Below are 20,171 nucleotides of genomic sequence, written 5' to 3'. Positions count from 1 at the left end.
ATGGCCACAACCATAGAACCATTTGAGTTGGAAAGGACATTTAAAGGCCATCTGGTCCCATCCCCTGCAGTGCACAGGGACACCCACAGCTCCATCAGGTGCTCAGAGTCTCCTTTGACCTTGTGTGCCTGCAGGGATGGGCACTGCCACCTCTCTGGGCAGCCTGAGCAGAGCTTCACTACCCTTATCATAAAATCCTTCTTCCTTATAGCTAATCTGAACCTCCCCTCCCTTAGTTTGAAACCATTTCCCCTTGTCCTATTACAAGTTCAAGGGGAAACTAAGGATCCCCATGCACACTCTCCTCCTGGTATCCAGATCCTGATTTCTTCATGCACAGCCCCAGCAAAACTTGGGCCCAGCACAACACAGCTCACCCAACATCTACAAATGACTTAAAGGGGGGGGGGACAACCAAAAATCTTCCCAAAAGTTTCGATGGGACAACCAATGTTTTTAAAAAGCAAAATGAAAGCACTAAACAGCACACAAAAAAGCTGCCCTGTCGTCGGATGGTATCCAAGGAAGAACCAGTCTGTGTGTGCTGGAGCTGCCTGTCCGCAGAACACCACTTCGTTCAGGTATGTCAGGGCTCCACATCTGCCTCACCACACTATAAATAATACCAAGAGTTGCATTTTCAACCTGTTGATTTATTGTGTTACAAGTTTGGAAGAGGTCCCTACAGGTTAATATTTGTACAAAGCCAGGCAAGGGCTCACTTCCTCACTGGACTCTCGCAGCCAGGCTGCACGGCGCTCACTGCTCCATACCATTAGTCAACACTGACTTTATTTACAAGATTAAAACTTCCAAAAATCGTGAATAAATACCCCTGTCTGCAATGCAACCCCTCAAAAAGAAAGAAAAGTCACAACCAGGAGGCTCAATATGGCAGTGCCCACCTTGAGGAGCCACATTAGGAACACAAAGCCTGACTGTGAGCCACCACGGTAAATCTGAGGACTGTAGGATATCCCAAGCTGGAGGTGACCCATAATGACCACCCAGTCCAACTCCTGGCCATGGCCATGCACAGCTTGGTCCATCAGCATGGCCCATGGTGAACCCTCCCAACCAGGAGCTCCACACGTACCAAGGTGCTGACCAAAACCATAAACACATTGCTCAGCATATTAAAAAAGCCTCCTTCCATCCAACCCTTGCCTCCAAGCGCTCCACGAAGGATCCTGCCATAAGGTGACACCAAGTCCTGGTGTCTCCAGCCCAAAGCCAAGCATCCGTCAGGGAGAGCCCAAAGTGCAAGTGCTCACCCCAAAAAATGAGCGATCAAGGAAAATGGCACACCATCTAATTCAGTAAAGAAACATTGGTTTTATTGCCCCCTTGCTCTTACGGAATAGGAGTGGCAGGGGAAGGACTCCCTCACAAACAAACGGCGGAAAGGGATGGAGAGAAAGGACAGGACAGGGTCAGAGGTGCTTTGTCTCAACATCTCAGCTTGAAGAAAGCAGCGCTGGCTGTGACTTTGCCTTTTCCTCCCTGGCAACTGAAAAGGAAGAGAAGAGAGCAAAATTAGTCATTGCAAAGAGCAAACACGAAGTGCAAAACAGGGGACTGCTGGCACAGAGAGGTAACTGGATGCACACAATGACTGCGCACAGACCAGTCTGCTGCATGGATCTCATGCATGACAGCAAGTAATGGCAAGAGGAGCCATCTCCAGGTCCCAGCCACCGTGGTAGGAAATACCACCAATAATTCTGCATGGTGCCACGGGCCATCCAGACATACCCTCTTAAAGGATGCTCCAACTCTGGAGGTGCCCCAGGCCAGGCTGGATGGGACTCTGAGCAGCCTGAGCTGTGTCTGATTTAGGGGCTGGCAACCCTGCCCAAGGCAGAGGGCTGAAATGGGATGATATCTGAGGGCCCTTCCAACCCAAGCCATCCTACGGTTCTTTGACTGTATTCTAAGATGATTTTCATCAGAAAAAAGGACTGTAAAAATGGCACGTTCTCTTTGAGGAAAAACTTCCTACCATTGCCTAATTGCTTATCAGCAGTCTGCTTCTCATTCTGAGCATATTTCCAGGCGTGCCCAGGGAGCTGGAGCAACGATGGTCTCTGGAGAAGAGCAGCTGAAGCAGCACCACAGCCCAGCCTGCCAGTCTGAAGAACCAGCTCACCTTTCGATGTCTGTATTTTTCCAATTGTGAGATTTATGACAAGAATTTGCAATGGTCGGTGAGATACTGTGAGTGTTGGCCACGCTCCCGAAAGTCGAGGAATTGCTGAACTGAGAATTGCCTCAGCTGTTAACCTTAACAACCAGGGGTGCTGAACAAGGCAGCAGAGCTAGGTTTACTTTTAATTACTGCTTGGAGAACTCTGCTTTAGTAAATAGAAACAAATAAACCACTTCATGTTTCTTTCTCACACCGTTTTCCCATATCCGACCTGAAACCTCTGGGTCGGAGATGGTAAGCAGGGTCTCACCATGCCATTTTTACAGACCCACTTTCAGTGATTTCAGGCCATTTTAAACCCATCTCAGTACCTACCTCTGCAGCACGACGTCCACCTACTTACAGCCAGATGACAAAGCTCCATGGTGACAAACCTCCAAGGCTCTCAGCCAGCTCTGCCTTGCTTGCTCCAGAGCCCCCAGGTTTCAACATCAACAGCAATGCGTTGGTGGCAACCAGAGAACCACAGTATGGCCAAGTGCTAGCGACAGCTTGGGCGTCTTGCAGGGAAACTTGGAACTCCAGCATCATTGTCAGACTTGGGTACCATTAGCAAGGCAGATTTCTCCCTTTTCCAAGGCTGAGCTGGAGATCTGATTGAGGCTGGTGGTCCCTGAATAACCAGGGTGACGGAAGTGTCTGGATTTAAAGCAGGGATACTGGATGTACACGCAATGATGGAGGAAGAACAACCAGACTTTTGAGATCTTCTCCTCCAGCTCCATTCTTACCAGTAAAAGCTGTAAGACTGCAGAGCCTCCAGCAGAAAAACGATCGCTCAGGATATTCCAAAAAATTCAATTAGGCAGACAATATTCTCGGGGTTTGGAATGCTTTCAGCTGGCAGTCCATGCCTACAGTGTGCATCACCTGTGGCCAACCCATAAAGCAGAAAGAACCACAGGGCCAGCAACGCCACTGCTGTGGTCACACCTCACTGTGGTCCCCACTGGATCAACATCCCTATCTCAGGGGAATCATTCCTCGGTTGGGAAAAAGCCTTCACAGAGCTCACTGGCTCTGGAAGATGAACCTTTACCCATCCTCCCAGCAACCAATGGAAATGTTGCAGTGCAAAGTTGGTGGCAAGGAGTGGACAAAGGAAATGGACGGGAAACCTTTGCCCGTGTGCAGCCGCTGCCAGCTCGGCTCTCCGGCACGCTGGGAATGAATTTCCCAGCCCTGCATCTTACATAAATCTCCTTAACACACAGGGAGCCAAACATCTGTGAGTTGTCTGAATTAGCATGAATTTGGCAGACTGAACAGCAAACTTGCATCGCCCCGCAGCCTTCGGATTCCTTGTTTTTCCTCGGGTTCATTAAATACACCACAATCTGTTAGCAGAAGACGGCTCCTACGTGCGCGGGCTGCCAAGGAGCCGATCTGGGGAGCACATCCCATGGCAGCCTCTGAATGCTGTGTCCAGAAGGGAGAATCATAGGATGGCTTGGGTTGGAAGGGATCTCAAAGATCGTCCAACTTCAACCCCTCACTGTGGGCACAGCTGCCAACCACTAAATCAGGTATTAGATCAGGTTGCCCAGGGTCCAATCCAAGCTGGCCTCAAAAGGGATGGGGCACCCACAAACTCTGTGGGCAGGACTGGGCTCCCCTGGGGTCAGCCATCCCCATGGGCACAAAGCATCAGCACTGATGTGGGACGTGGAGTGCTCATCACAGAGCCCCAGAAGCACCAATGTAAAGGCAGAACGGTGATATTTTTTGATAGGGAATGGGGGATGGATGCTTTGCCATCCCTCAAAGGGAGCCTTTCTGTAGGAGGAAGGAGGCAAAGCAAACAGCCGCTCGTGGCATTTACTTGTTTCATCAAAGCCAAGCAGCACCTGAATGCTCCCGACAGCACTTCCAGGGAACCATTCATGAGAGCTGGTGTTTTTAATATCTCAGGGAGACATTCACAAAGCTGGAATAATACCCATCTGTTACTCCAACACACGTTCAGTTCCCATAAGGTGTCAGCAACACGTATAGCCCAAACCTGGCGCAGCTCCGGCTCTGCACAGTCCTGCTGGATGGGGCGGGATGCTGTGAGCCTGGGGGCGTGGGGTGGGATGCTCCCCACTACTGCTGGCACTACTGAAACCCCAATCCCTCTGTCTGTCTCTGAGCAAATAGGAAAAATGGCCCAGCAGCAAATGGAAACGAAAGCCACGACTGGCGGTGTTTGAGCTGGCACCGACGCCAGCCAACGGGACGGGTGCAACTCCCTTCCCACCAGGTGCCAAGTCATTGACGACAGCGTGAATGTGCAGCAAAGGGAAAAAATATACATTCATTTTTCCTCCCAGAGTCTCCAGCAGCTGGACACTCTCCACACATCCCCTTTCCTCCCATCCTGCAGGCATAAATCAGAGGTAAAGGCAATGCCCCTGTGCCCCAAGGACCGAAGGCTGCAGGGACCGCACAGCCCCCTCCCCAGATGCCATGCTGGGGACCGACAGCATCCCATATTGGCTCCCTGGCTGGTGGGAAGGCACTGGGCCAGGCAATGGTAGCCTGATACAAATGGAGCATCTCATGGAGAAATGTACGCTGCTACGCTCCTGGGCAAAGGGACTAACATGGAAGATGGAAACCGTGGCACAGTCCCCAGCATCACAACACCACCTTCAAACGCATGGGACTGCAATTCAACACTAAGTTCTGTCTTTTGGGTGATGCTTTTTCACACTTTCAAACTTTCCGTGGTAACCCCTCTTCCTCACCCCTTCCTCTGCTCTCCTTTTTTTGGGAAGATGCTCCTTCTGGCATCGGCAGTTGGAGAAACAGAAGCGGGAGCAGAAGCGCACAAAGAAACAAATCAGTGGTTAGCAGAGAGGTAGAAAACAAGAGACAGGAGGTTTAGACAATGGGAATAATAAAATGTCTCCCTCTCAGCAGGAGGGACATCAGTAATGATGCAGAAAAGGGACAATCAATGGATATTTTAGTGCTGTATGCAGGAGAGAGCAGAGCGATGGCTGCGCCTGTTGCCAGCAGTAAGCCAGGCTGATGTTAAGCAGCAGGCACTAAATATAGAGCTTTCTTAAACACTGGCTCCAAATAATTTACACCTCCAGCCTCCATGGGGCCACACCACAGCTCCCATGGCGTCAGCAGCCCCACAAAGAGCCGGGGACTTCCAGCAATGCTTGCAGTGTTTGACTCATACCAACAGTGGGGAGGAACAGTGGGGAGGAACAAAGCGGCCCTTCCCAACCCCTTCCCAAAGCCAACGATTCATGTAAGACCTGCAGGAGAAAGGCAGCTTTCTACCAACAGCACAACCCACGTGGAAGTGGAAGCTTGGGTGCCTCGGAGCCCAGATGAAGCCATTGGGAGCTGCAAATCTTCATTAACCACGATGCTTTCACCCTGAGAAGCACCAGCAGCAGCACTGAACTTCAGTCATAACACAACTGATGGGCCAATAAAGAGATAATCTTTTCTCTGAACTAGCAGAGAAGCTAAAAAAGCCAAATGTGGATACTTGTAATGCTTTCTGTATCTTCATAATTGTAATGGATATTCCACATATGATAATAGCTTTCAGCATCTATTTAATAGAATTAAATCTCATCCTTTCAAAAATATTACATGATATTCATTTGTAATGGCTGGGACATGAAAAGCACGCCATAATAGGATCAGGAACACATTCCTGAAGTGATCTCATGGCGTGTACAACTACTCCCCAGCACACCACCAGGCTGTTTGCAGCGACACGAAGGTTAGCAGACAAACACCAACCCCATCACATCCACCTCTAACGTCACCTTCCCACTCAGGACTTTTGCCTCCATTCTGGAGCTGGCTCACAGCAGGTTTTCCAGCTGCCGGAGCACAGTTTGTCAGTTTGCACATGTTACACACCCTGGAAGCTGGAGGGATGCAGGAGCAACAGCCACAGAGCCAAACCCTCTGGTCCCACTCCTACTGCAAGGCCAAGCCCTGAGCTTTGGCTGCTAAACACAAAATCCCATGAGCCCAGGGAATGATGCAGCCCAGGGAATGATGCAGCCCAGGGAATGATGCAGCCCAGGGAATGCCTCACAGGCTACAGAGGAGCAATGGCACTGATGCTGCTACATTTAATCCTCCAAAAGCAAAACCCACGATCAAGTCTCCCATGAGGTTATTCCTTTTAGTATCTCACGGAGTTGGAGGTGTGGAAACCTCAACCCAAACCGTCTCCCAGAACACATTTTTTGCACTCACTCATCCATTTCTTAAACTAACATTCAGTTACGGAATCAAACAGGCACAGGTACCAGAACAACTGCTGCCCAGGGACCTGCACAAGTCTGGGGGCTCTCATAGAAGTTCAGTGCCATTCAGTGCCTTCCTTCACCAAGTTTCAATCCCAACACACCAAATCTTACTCATTTTGCATATCCATTCGTGGAGGTGCTCCAGAACTGTGGGCACGTGGCACTGAGTGATGTGGGTTGTGGGCATGGTGGCATGGGTTGGGCTTGGGGATCTCTGAAGGCTTTTCCAACCTTAACGATTCTATATGGCACCACGTGAATCCAGCCTATCAAATATTAGAAGCTCCACAAGTCATGGATCAGCTCCCCAAAGCGAAGAGCAATTCCAATTCAATTAATACATGCCACCACTCTTCAGTTTTCAATACAGGTTGAAAAGGGAAGGTTTATGTGTTCCCAGCCTGTGTTATCAGAGCCTGCACCAGCAGAACAAGCCTTGGCTGGGGAAGCGGGTCTCTCCAAAGGCAGCCAACCCATCAGATGTGGAGAAACAAAACAGCCTGGGGACCTCTGGTCACTGCCCCAGAGCCACATTCTGCACTACTGGCTGAGCAAACGGCCAGGCACCAGCAGACTGCAGGCTTGGAGAGTGACCTTGGAAAAGCAAAGTCCCTTCTCATAAACACAGCACACAGAGCACAGAGCCAGAGCTCTGGGGTCAAGCAGCACAAACCCCAGTAAGGCAGTGCAGGCACAGGGCTGCACCCCATCACCAGCAGCAGAGCACCATGGGTTTGGGAACACGGATAGCATCAGGGGATGGAGAAAAGGGTGAAAAATGGCACCAGAGGAGGGGATTAGGTGTCACCTTGCAACACCTGATAGCATCTCTCCACCTGCAGTACTTGTAATGCACAGGTCACTTCGTACCCCTGCTAATAAGCACAGTTTGCAATCACCACTTACTGCCTAAGCTGAAATTCACCTGAATGTGGGGAGATTGGGCAGGGCTTCCCTCCTGCCTGCACGGCTGGGTGCTGAGGAGGGTTCCATGGGCTGTCAGACCCCACCAAAGGAGCTCCTAGACCATCGTGGTGGAAAACCCCCTCCTCTGGTGGGCCGGGCTTTCCCAAGGCTTCAAGCATCCCTGCTCTGCTGCCAATTAGCACTCATTAGGAGCGCCTCCAGCTCCTGCCAGCCCTGCAATTTGGGGGGGGTGGGGAGAAGGAACACACCAACCCTGCACTTCTCAGCCTGGGATGTCCCCTCCTTCAGCTGAGATTTTGCAAGGAAAGAAGAAATCACATCAACGAGCAAGGAAAAAAAAAAGCCAAACCCAATACTACTAGAAAGAAAAACGAGGAGGAACATGAATCCCATCACTACGATTACCTATCTGCACATTTACACACACACAGTTACTTGCCCACGTATCCACACTTGAAAATCAGCCTCAGTCAGGGCTGGATCCGTGCCACAGTCTGCACGAGTGCCGCGTACAGCCCCGATCTCACCCACAGATGCTCTTCATGGATTCGCCCCGGGTTTACGTGCAAAGCAACGCTTCGGACGGGGCAGGCTGAGCCCCCGCTGCAGCTCGTTGCTCCGACCCGACCCTCCCCGCTCTGCATCCACTGCGGAGGGAACGCAGCCCGGACGTGACTTCCCCAGCCCGACTCAGACGGGGTTCGGTGCGGCGGAGCGGTGCCGGGGCTCAGCGCGTCGCTGCCGGCGGTGCCGGGGGTCGGGATGTTGGGACGCTCCCGGCTCGAGGTTACCCGGGCAGCCCGCAGGTAGTTTCAACCTGTCCGAAGGCGCTTCGGGGATGGATAAGGAAAGCGGGCTCATCTGCTGGCGGTTACGAACCGCAGCTCGGTCCGTCTGTTTCATAACCAATTACGCTCAGTTTGGACTCGGCGCATTTCCTCGGGGGTGGCCGCGCTGCCAAGCGCCGGCGGTGCACGCACGGCTCCCACCCCGAGGCCCGGCACCCCGCATTCAGCCCGGCGGCGGGACCGGGGGGCGGCACCCCCCGCGCTGACACCGCGCCGAGCATCGCCCCGGGCCGCACGGAGCGCAGCACGTGTCCGGGAGCCGCGGCGGTGGCGAACGCTGCTGGCTCGGGGGACGCGAAACTTGCGACAACGAGCCGCCCCCCTCCCCCCCACGGGCTGAGCTCCCGCACACCCCCCGCCCCGGGGCCGCTCCCCGCCGCCACCGCCGCCCTTTGTCCGCCACCCCCGGGACGGCGTCGCGGCTCCCCCCCGGGTTGACAGCGCGGCTCAGCCCCGCCCGACGCGGTCCCGGCTCTTACCGTGGTGGCGGAGCGGCGGCGCGGCCCGGCCGGGGCCGGCTGTGGGCACCGCTCCGAGCCGCGCTTCCTCCCTCCCTCCTGCCGCCGCCGCCGCCGTGCTGCGGGCGGGGAGGGCGGAGGAGGAGGAGAAGAGGAGGAGGAGGAGGAGGGAGGAAATGCGCTTGTCACTTCCTGAGCGGGGCCGGCGCGGAGGCAGGGCCCGGCCCGCACCTGCGGAGCTCCGCGCCCGCCGCCCCCCGGCGCTGCCCCGCAGCCGCCCCCGGGACGGCACCGCCGACCCCCGCGCCCGGGCTCCGCTTCCCCGCCGTCGCCCGCGGAGCGCCCGGAAAGGAGCGCCGCCCCGCCGCCACCCCGAACCCCGCGGGCACGGGCACTGCGCGGGGCGCTCGGGACGCGTGCACGGAGCCGGCGGCTCCATCGGGCGGCCGAGAGCGCCTCCTGCCGGCACCCGGGGGAAGAGCCCGCTCACACCGCCGCCTGCCGCCTCCCTTCCTGCAGCCCAGAGAGCCGCGGCCCTGGAGGTGCCCTGGGCAGCCCGATCCAGCGGTTGATTTATCGGCTGGTAACGTTATAAGAGTTGGAACCGAATGGTCTTTGAGGTCCCTTCCAATCACAGCCATTCTACTACAAGCTCCTCCATCCCACTTAAACGACGTGCTTTAATGACCGTATATATTCAGTAACAATGAAAATTAAACACTCGCAAGCTCCTTTTGCAGAACTTTAGGAATCAAGTCTGAATAGTTTGTATGGTTTCCCAGCTGAACATTTAGCAATCAAGCTTGCAGCATAATTGAATCCATCCCCGTGGCAGCCCTTGCAGCACAGGGCTGGGCTCCAAGAGCCGGGCAGAAGGCTGCTTTCTGTCTGCATCCACAGCTCAGTCCAGGCACGGCATCGCTCACCTCTCGTCCTCTGTGCTCCCAGAGGGCTGTCAGCAGTGTGCACAGTGTCCTCAATGCAGGAATCTATTTTCCATCTCTCTGTAACACATTCTAGCTCGGTGTACCTGAACAAGGTGAGCAGGTACCCTACACCGGCTACAAGAAGCAAGTGTAGATTGTCCCCATCTCTGCTCGCTCTGTGACACTGTCTGTCTGTGAGCACTTGGCCGTTCAAGCGGCTGCACTGAGGCTTGTTTGTGTTCTCTCGTATTGTTTGTTAGCCCTGCTTTCCAGCACAAGCATATGCACTTGCCATTATCTGGAATTCATATGGCTACATCAAGCGTCCTGTTTACTTTCCAGTAACCTAGAAATCCGCTCATTTCAAGCTATACTGTTACCTAACAAATGGAAATTAAGCCACGGCTTGGCTTTCCCCCTGTATCAAATAAAACACACCAGTGTTCCTTTCCCTCCTCCATCTCCAGGCTGTAACGGTTCATCCCTTTTCCACTGAAAGCCCCAGCTATCCAAAGGCTGCTCCCCTGCCCTGCAGGTTTAGGTCGCACCCAAGGACCTTCCAGCCACGGGGCAGAGCAGAGCCAACCCCTCTGAAGGAAGGGAAGCATCACACAGCCCAGGCAGAGGCAACGCACCACGGAAGCACAAAGGCAGGTGGGTCTCCCTGTGGCAGTGCAAAGCTCTGGTCTGTTTATCTTGTGCGTTTTCCTCGTGTGTTTTACAGGAGATGATCCATATGTTAAAATGCTTACCAGGTCCGTACAAATGAAACAGTTCCTGAGGCACGTTCTTTACCTTTCAGTGTGCCAAGATTCAGAAAGCCAGCTGAGTGCCAAAGCACTGAGAATTTTGCTGTATGTTGCTAAATACCACGATCACAGTTTTCCTCTGGTATGAAATAACACAAATGTTGGCAGCTTTTACCAGGCACCCTGGAACCCAGCAGCACGGACATAGCAGAGTGCATGTACATGGATTTTCCTTACAATGGCTACAATGCTGCCAGTGCATTCCTGGAACATGGGAATACACAGCAGCCAGTGTCAGCAACGAAGAAAAGCACATTGTGCTTAATGCAGCAGAAAAGCTAGTCAAGGACTCATCCTCATGAAAAGAGATGCTGCCAGGATGAACGTCAGCCCCACTTCTCAGCCTCATGGGTATCACAGACCCCACGCACCTGGACAGCGAGGCCACGCTGCTGCAAGTGAGAGGAGTCACTGCCTCCTTTCCCCACTCAGGCCTTTGAGCCACACTGGTGTCCTAAGGTCAACCTCTGAAACACAGCGCAGTCTGCACACTGTGTTTGCTCCCCCGAGACCCACAGGTGTCCAACACCCCAAATCCCACAGCACAAGTGGGACAGCAGGCCGTTCCTGGTGGTCAGAAATTGGGCTACAACACTGAGTTTGAAATGGAGGGGGGGGAGAGCCTGTGTCTGTATGTAGGTATGACCCCGGTATGCTGCAGTTATTTCTACCCAGTGCTCTCTATAAAGACTTGAATAGTCTCTGGATGGAACAGATAGACTGTCATTTCATCATTACTGCCCTCTCTGGTACAGCAGCTGCCATAATTCTGTTAGTGTTCCACTAACAGAACAATCCAGCATACCTTAAAAAAAAAAAAATCATAGCTCCCATAAATTCTTCCTTTTAGACCACAAAATTACATTTAATACCAGAATATTAATGCTGTATCTTCTTAGCCTTCCAAAAATTAACTTTAAAAAACACTCGACAGACTGCACTGCCGTTGGCTCTGCTCCTTAGGGAGCAATGACCACTAAACGAAAATACTTGCATACAAATAACAGCTTGGTCACCAAGAAGGAAGTCAAGGAGCAAGGCAACATTATTCCTTCTTCTGAATCTTCTGTGTTCATTCATTTGTGTTACAGTTCTCACGTCTGGCACTTCCCACTTTTTAATTTATGGCAACATGATTAGAGTAGTTTTTACTTCAAGAAAGTACTGTGATGCTGAAAACGCAAAGGTTTTTTTGTCTTGAGAGCCTATTTACTTTATGCTTAAACTGAATTCCACCTGTAAAGATAGGCCTTCTTGAATCAATACTTATTTCCTTAATTTCACTTGGTCTCCTCTTTCAGACATTTCATCCTGACAGTTCACTTCCTTTACACAACCCATAAAAATCCAAGGCCTGCTCTCCCACAGGTAAAATGCTCCCAGCCCACTCAGCAGCACAAGAGCCACAACCAACACAATGGATCTCCCAGTAAATACTTCCAAAATGAACCACAGAAGGCCATTTTCCCCCAGAGGGTGGTGAGGCACTGGCACAGGTTGCCCAAGGAGGCTGTGGATGCCCCATCCCTGCAGGCATTCAAGGCCAGGCTGGATGTGGCTCTGGGCAGCCTGGGGTGCTGGTTGGTGACCTGCACACAGCAGGGGTTGGAGCTGGAGGAGCACTGTGGGCCTTTTCAATCCAGGCCATTCTGTGATTCTTCTCTATTATTAAAAATGGCTTTAAGGTTTATCATGATTCTATGATTTGCTCGGCGATGGCAGATACCAGGAGCCAGATACTGGGGGTCAGAGCTGTACAAAAAAGCAGCTGGTTGTGGGCTACTATCCTAAAAGCCATCTTCCTGGAAGGGAAGGTCAGCAATGGCCAGCAGGACCTGCGCAGCCCAGCCACAACAACCAGCTCCTAGCAGTTCAAGCATCACCAGAGCTGCACATACTGAAAACACCTGGCTTAGAAGATGAGATCTGTCCTAGTCTTGAGGTTTCATTGCTTAAGGAGAATGGGAGAGACTTCATTTCCAAGCAGTGGATCCCTCTGGAGGGCTGTGGTTGAAGCCGCCCTTTCCTTTCCAGTCTTTCCAGGCATCTCATTGAGCTTGGAATCTGGCTCATGAAGCCAGGTGCAAAGCCCACCAGCACTCAGGGAATGTCAGCCTTTGGCATGCTGTAGGTCAACAAAGGAACATAATCCCTCTCTGTCCTGCCTACCTTTGACACAAAGCTATTCACAGCTCCATAAAGGTATGCTGGCCCTGCAGCACCATCCAACCTAAACTCGGGACTACAGAAAAAGCTTGCTGAGATCCAGGGATGGTATTAGTTTCACTATCTACAAATCTCACATTTGACTGAGAAATCACAAGCAAAATCCCCAGAGAGAAACACAATAGGAGCAGAATGCATTTCAAATGCTGTATTTACTCCCCTGTAGTTTAGCTTTGCAGCTGACACCAAAAGTCACACAACTGTGTATTCACCCAGACATCCACCTTTATGAACTACCATAAAGCTCTCCAAACCACAAGCAAAGCCTCACTGCTCCTAACTCACTGTTTATTTCCCTGCCTCTTTTAAGAGGTTTCTCACAGAGCAGCACAGACATCTTGAGATTCTACCTTCATGAAAAATCATCTGGCAAGGTGAACTGCTGAAAATCAAGGCCATTCTCTGACGTGTCACTGCCAAATCTTACCAGTCAGTAAAGAAAAAAACATTATTCAAGTCACTATTCCAGCTGCTGCCTAGACTCCATTATTCATAAGGGTCAGGTTTCTAACAGCAGATTTCAAACAGCAGGCCTTTGATTATTACTGCCTTAAAAACGCCCTCCTCAACATGTTTTACAAGCATTCTTCTACTCTCCAGTGACAGTTCAAAGTGCACAGGCTTATGAACTGCCAGCTACAGATGAGATGCAGAAATCATGAGACCCAAGTGATTGCTTGTGTGCTTGTTTGAGACTGAAGAGAGGCCACTACCAATTTAGGAATCAAAACCATTTCAGCTGTGGGTGCCACCCTGCTTTTTCCTGTTCCTTGTCCCTCCTTCCCATAGCACCACCCATCTGCAGGCTTCACTCTCTTCATTTTTTTGAGCATTTTACTGGAGAATTTCAGTGTAGTCCTGAGAAGCTGACAGGCTCAGGAACTCTGCCTCAAACTTGCCCTAAATCCCACTTACCTCACAGGGAATTTACAGGTAAACTCCTCTTCATTATGCAATTAACATTTATCCTGAGAAAATCACTGGAAAACACATGGTCTTTGTTGGAGCTCAGGACATTATATAGCAAATTAGTCATGAAAGAGGCATATGTCACATGCTAGTGAGATTATAATATCACACCTTTATATAATTATGGGATCAGTGGAAGTAAGTAATGATGCAAGCCTACATTCTCACAAGTAATGAGAATTACCTCCTGCAAAAATGAAGGGTCCACCAACTACATCTCAAAAGCTTCTCTCCAGTTACACCACAGCACAGAAATGAGATTTCCTTTGTAGAACACCTCTGCTTCTGTTGGTCACTGATTACCAATCCAGAAATTGAATACCAGATAATCTTTACATTCCAAATGCAGACATCACTCAGCTATCTCAGTCAATATTTAAAATGACTTGTCTCTCTCAAACTTGCAGCCTCCCTGAAACAAGTGAGGTTGTAGCAAGGACAAAATTTACAGGCAAGTTATGCAAAGCTCTTGTGTTTCTAGGGCAATGTTTTATAGTCCCTTAGAGTTCCATACATAGCATTTAACTGTGTACTCAAATAACATTTATTTACACACGTGTCTGAGGTTTGCTGTCAGGCTTACTTTAAAGTTCAGACTTTTCTCAGCTAATCTAATTTGTCCAAGATGGATGGTCTCACTTTTTTCTTTGGAAAACCAGTGCTGTTACGCTGTTTCCAATTCTTCCTCCAAAGCAGAACTTGGGTGTTGGCAGCTCCTCCACAATTTCAAATCCTGCCAGACAGAAATTAAAATGCTTTTATTAGAAGGAAGTCATTCTATTCTGCTCTTGGATAACCCTTTGCAAACCATTCTTTATTTGTCTGGACAACTTGCAAGTCAGTTACTTTGTAATTCCATAGGACTGCATTGTTACACTGCACTGCTGCTTCATACAGCTGAAACCATTCCATAGGTAATAAAAAGCTCAGATGGCTGAAATTAATGGCAGCGATTTTAGTTCCCCAGAAGGGATGGTTGTTTTAGATCCACACTCTTGGAGTTTCAAGCTTCAGGCATAAGATTCAGGAGCTAACCATCACATAAAGAAAAATAAAAACAAGACAAAAACACCTACAGAGAGCATCAGAAGATCACAGAGGAGGGAACAAAAATGGTCTTGCCAGCTGCCCTAAGCACAGGCAATTTTTAGAGCAGTTGTATGGGTGAACCAGATCTGCTAACAAAAGGCCAGAATAGAAAAAAAACCCACCCAGAGGGGTATAGAATTCCCTCCTTCCCAGAGTAGCTAGACTGAGATCCTTGTTCTCTAAAGTATAACAAAACCTGAGCCCCCTTGAAACATTGGCGCTGGCAAATGTAGCAGCAGTAATTCTTGAGGAAAACAGTGAGAACAGGCTGAGGAATTTACTGATCCTTTTACTACTTTGTCTTATCCTGATCTGTGTCACGTTAACGCTGACACTAAAATCTACCCACTGCACTTTTGCTCAACCACAGGTTGGCAAATGGTTCTGTTCAACTGCTCACCTTCTCTGAACTCATTCAGCAGCTCCTCCTTGGTCCAGTTGCAAGATGTGATGAGGAAAAAGCCCTCTGGCTTCAATACAGTGCAGAGAGATCTCACGTACTGCTTCCTCTTTCCAACTGCATTGTCAGGATTAAGGCTCACGGCATCAAAAGTCCCCTTGTCAATACAGATCTGAAATCCCAACAGCTCAGCTGATGGAGCCAGGAAGTCTTCTACCTAAACCAGAAATCTACAACTGTGAAAACAATCTTCTGCTCAGGAGCTCCTGAATCTTTAATGCAAACCAATGCTTTAATACCAAAAGCCTCCAACTTGGCAATAAGAAAGGGTGAGCCAAAGTTACAATGCCACATCAGCTTCTTTGTTGTCTACCCATAACATAATAATCTATTTGCTATAAAGCCCACAGACACAAGTATTCATCTAAAGCTCAAGCTAACACATTCAGGAGTTCATTCTTCCAATCATTATTTGCACTCTGACCTCTGGTTTTCCAGGCACCGTGTGCTGGGCCCTGTACTAACACAGAAGATGGTGCCTGTTACAGAGATCACAAGTGAGATACAAGAGCAGAGACATCACAGGGATACAGAGCTGGTGGGGAAAAGCACAGCAGAGAAACACTGGTGACTGAATGGCTGTGGCTGGAAGGGATCTCTGGAGGTCAACTGGTCCCCCCTGCTCAAGCAAGGTCTCCCAAACTCCCTGCTGCACAGCTACTGGCAGGGATTCCTTCCCATAAGGATTTAGTCCTCTTTCTTAAAGCTAACATTCAAAGCATATCAGCTTAAATACAGAGCTTGTCAAATGGCTATCTGCTCTTCGGACAGCTTTTGACTGCTACAAACAAGAAGATAACCACAAGTCTTCCTGTGAACACAGATTTATTTGGTTAGAATTCTCTGATGAGGTATAAAATACAAATGAATTTCAAAATACATCATTAATACATTGCAGTGAGTGCACCTGAATATCAAGTAGGTCACTTAACCTTGGGGTCAGCTGCTTTCAGTTTCCTTAATGAAGATTCTCTCAACACTTACCAGTAATTTAATGTTAGACACCCCTTCTTTCTCCCTTACTTTTTCTGAAAGTTGTATTGCAGAAGCTGAGTAATCAATCCCAGTGAGGTTAGTGAAGCCATTTTTTGCCTAGACAGAGCAGAGAATCTTAATCAGTGTGCTAGCACATTTTTTGTTCACCAGGTCCATTCCAGTGCCCTATAATTCATCCTCCCCCCTTTAACAATAAGAAAAAAAAATAAAAAACAAACCAAAACAACCCAGGACCTTTATTTCTGCTTTTATTTCTCATTTTCATTTCTGTTATCAGCACCAGAGCTGAACAGCCAAGTGAATGGACTGCAGCAACCCCATCTGCCTGCTACCTCATCAGAACAACTGCTGACTGAAAGCTGGTTGATGCCAACAGGTGGGGAACTGAGCAGAACTGTCCAAAACTCTGGAGGGAAATAAGCCCTTGTCAGTACCAAAAGTAACCTCCAAACCAGGAATTTTCTGGGATGAGAACGTGCCAATGCCAGATGCTTCAAAGTAAGAAAACCTCTTTAACACACATGAAACCGAGCAATTATTCAGCTTACAGCCTAAATTCTAACACCAAATATATGTAATATATTTTATTAATACAGAAAGCCGTGGTAAAACTTCTATTTTTCTGATTTTTCATGCTAATGTCTATCTCAATGCAACTATTTGCATGCAGTGAGGTCTTTGTATCACTGATTATCAGGCAGGTTACGAACCACATAGAAGAGCACACAGACTTTCTGCTGACTTTGAACTAGATAACGACAACCCAGTTCATCCAGCTCAGGCAACGACAGCCCAGCAGCCCTGCTGCAAAGCAGATGGGCTCACACGCCTCTCATCAGCTGGAGCTGGGCACCTGGGAGCAGGGTGGGAACACATTTGCATTCCCAGGTAGGAGCAGATCTGGCCGGCTCCAAACTTAGCAGGAGGAGCTATGAAGAGCTACAGCCTTACAGGCAGCTGCAGGCAGAATGGTGGAGGTGGTTGTTTTATGAATACCAAGGACCTCAACTAGCATTCAGCAATCTGCTACCTGTCTACTTATTCCAAAGGCCAATACCTCAACAACAAAGAGTCCTTCCTCCTCCTAGCAGCCCCTCAGTCTGTGTGAGCGCAGTGCTGGCCAGCTGTTCTTAATCGAGGACTCATTTCAGCTAGACACAAAGGCTGTGTTGTTTGCATTTGATGAAGAACAGCATATTGCTTAGGCTTCTGCCCACGTTCCTCCCCAGAGCTCCAAGAGCAAACCAAGCTTCCTGAGATGCCTGTGCTGAAGGCCTGGGGGTGGAAGCGTAGTTTCCACAACAGCTCCTCTGTTTGGAAACGAAGAGCTTGAGTCACTTCAGGGAGTTTCCATTCACTCCTATAGTCTCTGGGGGCAGAGAAGGAAAGTTTAAGGATAAACAACATTAAATGCTGCTAAACCTGTATGGCCTGACTCCATACGGACAGGAAGGGATCGTTCACTCAAACCTGACTCTGGAGTCAGATGAGGGCCCTGAAGGTGGTACTCACAAGCAGCCTCCTGCTTCTCCTTGACAGAGCTGGTTCCATTAGCAGCAGACACCCTCACTTGGCTGGTGAATACCCTTCACCTGCTCTTACAGCAGTTTAATAGTTTTTAAATTGCCACTGCAATGTGGCAGTCAGTCCCCACACAGGCCTTAAACTCTTCTAAAAATCAAAGCCCATGTTTTTTAAAACAATTGTGCACTATAAGCCCAACCTTGACTTCCATTTAATTTCTGTTGTAACTAAAGGAACCAATGGAGAGTGTTGGAAATAGGAACTACTACAGCAACAAAGCTTCCTTCTTCACCAGTTCTGCAGTAATACTACAGCAAAGGATTCAGTCAAAACCACAAAAGGATTACTGCAGCTGCAAATCACCTTGCATCACTCTTTAACATCACTGTAACACTTCAAAACCTGTCTGCTGAGGGGTTTCCACCCTGGCAGAAATGGATGCTTCTTGAGGCACTACCAACTTTTCAAAGCATTTACGTGAACCACTTGGTTTTGATCATTTTTTGCATCAAAATAAAGTATTGCTGTCAGAACTGAGGACGGACAAGGAGAACTGAGAACCGAGTTCTGAGCACCGATTCTGTTACAAAGGCAGAATATACTAACCAATTCAATCAGTAAAACACCATTCCCAGTTCCAATGTCAAGCACAGAGCTGTCAAGGGGCACCTTTTGTTTCTCCAGCCATCTGATTATGCGAACCATGCTTTCTTCTCCAAACCTATTAGGAACAAGGGCTCAGGTAATCAAGCTGGCAAAGACACACAATCAGCACAGCAAATGCATTCCCTTGCTCCCCAGTTTCTGCAGAGCCCTTCTTATTGAAGCACTTGCCTAACAACTGACATAGCTCATACTCTACATCTGCTAAAGTTTAAATGAATCAAACCACAGAATGGAAGAGACCTTAAAGGTTACAGAACTGCAATTCCCTGTTGTGGCCTGGGTGCCCCTGACAGCTCAGGCTGCCCAGGGCCCATCCACAGACATGGGCACCTCCAGGGATGGGACACCCACAGCTCAGGGAGCAGTGCCAGGGCCTCACTGCTCTCTGAGTGAATGATTTCTTCTTAATTTCTCATATAAATCTCCCCTCATTCAGCTTCCAGCCATTCCCCATTGCTCTGTCAGACTATGTACAAGTCAGTCCTCCTGATAAGCTCCTTTCAAGCGCTGTAACTGAAACATCACCTCTGGAAGGCAAAGCCCTCCTATGTTGTATGAGAAGTCAGCACTGGCAACTGCCCTACTTACATCAGAGCTCAGTGATACGAGAACTTCTGAGTACAACAGACCATACCTACCAGCTCGCTGTCTCTGCCAGGACAGTTGTGTAAGCGCAACTTATCAATTTACATTGCAAAGCCGGTCAGAAGAGGAACGGGTGACTCCAAGACTGACATCCCCTTCACACTGCCAACACCCAGAGCTATTCACCAACCCAGAGGACGCATTTTGGCAGCATCCCCTTGAGAAACAAACAGGCATGTTCAGGTAGGGATGGTTTAATTACCAAATTTCCCCAGCGTCTCCCGTCTCCTGAAAAGCTTGCAGCTCTCTCTCATACGCAGCATCCCAGCTACGGGGAGGGAGAAGAAAATACGGCAATTAGCACTGCGAACGACTTCAAAGAGGGGGAAAAAGGAGAGCGAGCCCGCATCTATGTCACGGGACCACCTAGAGCCCACTTCACAACCGAAACCAAACGGCTGTGAGGAGGCCAGGCACTCCCGCAGGCCGGGTGATGCTCTCGCTGCCGGTCCTGCCCACAGCGCGCCACTCACTGAGGCCTGGTGCCCAGCGCCGAGGGCGCGAAGGGCTCCTCCCCGCCGCCCGCCATGCCCGCCCGGAAGCGCAGCGCTACCATAGAGTGCGGCTGGCGCAGGGCGCGGGAGGAGAGCGCGCCGCCCTTGCGGTGTGGAGGACCGGCGCTCAATGCTGCCGGGCTTCTCCACAAAGCCGGCCCCTGGAGCCGGGCTTTCTTTGGACGAAAGCGCTTGCTTTCTAGCGCTGAAATTCAGGGGGTTACAACAGGGTGCTGCTCAGATCTGCCCCACTGTAGTATCCTTTGCCTAAGCACTTTCAAAGCCAACATTTCGTTCTTCTTCTGGCTCACAATTTATCATCATACCAAACTGTTTCACTGAAAGCAATGGATAGTGTGCTTGTAAGGAGCAGTTCAGCTCCAAGGGGACAGATTCTTATCATTTAATTCGTGAGAGCTGCCCAAAGTCCAGGCAATCGTTATTAAAAAAAGATTTGTGCTATTGTTTTGACGTCTCTTGACTAGAGAATCTGACTTATACGCAACTATCACAGAGCCATAGAATCATTTGTGACCCCAAGGATCACAAAGCTCCAATTCCCTGCAACAGGCACAGCCACCAAACTCCATACCTAATACTAGACCAGGTTGCCCAGGGTCCTATCCAACCTGGTCCCAGATGGGAAATGAG

The 20,171-nt window shown here is 49.7% G+C and overlaps 2 protein-coding genes across 3 annotated transcripts in view; both read right to left on the bottom strand.

Annotated features, from left to right (window-relative positions):
• Positions 1 to 8,876, bottom strand: part of FAM53B (family with sequence similarity 53 member B) — a 38,902-nt gene extending 30,026 nt beyond the window's left edge. The window contains exons 1-2 of one of the 2 annotated variants that reach the window (XM_052676861.1): positions 8,738 to 8,876; positions 1,358 to 1,510 (exon numbers count right to left, since the gene is read on the bottom strand). The gene's annotated coding sequence lies outside the window, so the exon portion shown is untranslated. The remainder of the gene's footprint in view (positions 1 to 1,357; positions 1,511 to 8,737) is intronic. The other variant, XM_052676862.1, reaches the window with a different exon arrangement.
• Positions 8,877 to 13,727: 4,851 nt separating this feature from the next.
• On the bottom strand, positions 13,728 to 19,611 carry EEF1AKMT2 (EEF1A lysine methyltransferase 2). The gene is made up of 6 exons (XM_052676882.1): positions 19,500 to 19,611; positions 19,229 to 19,294; positions 18,322 to 18,436; positions 16,180 to 16,287; positions 15,136 to 15,352; positions 13,728 to 14,379 (listed from the first exon to the last, which is right to left on the bottom strand). The coding sequence occupies exons 1-6, from the start codon at positions 19,580 to 19,582 to the stop codon at positions 14,282 to 14,284; spliced, it is 687 nt and encodes a 228-aa protein (XP_052532842.1). The 5' UTR covers positions 19,583 to 19,611; the 3' UTR covers positions 13,728 to 14,281.
• Between the last annotated feature and the right edge of the window lie 560 nt (positions 19,612 to 20,171).

This window comes from Tympanuchus pallidicinctus, unplaced genomic scaffold, assembly GCF_026119805.1.
Source record: "Tympanuchus pallidicinctus isolate F22 unplaced genomic scaffold, pur_lepc_1.0 scaffold16, whole genome shotgun sequence".
Classification (NCBI taxonomy): Eukaryota; Metazoa; Chordata; class Aves; order Galliformes; family Phasianidae; genus Tympanuchus; species Tympanuchus pallidicinctus.
This window is presented reverse-complemented; position numbering and strand designations above follow the sequence as displayed.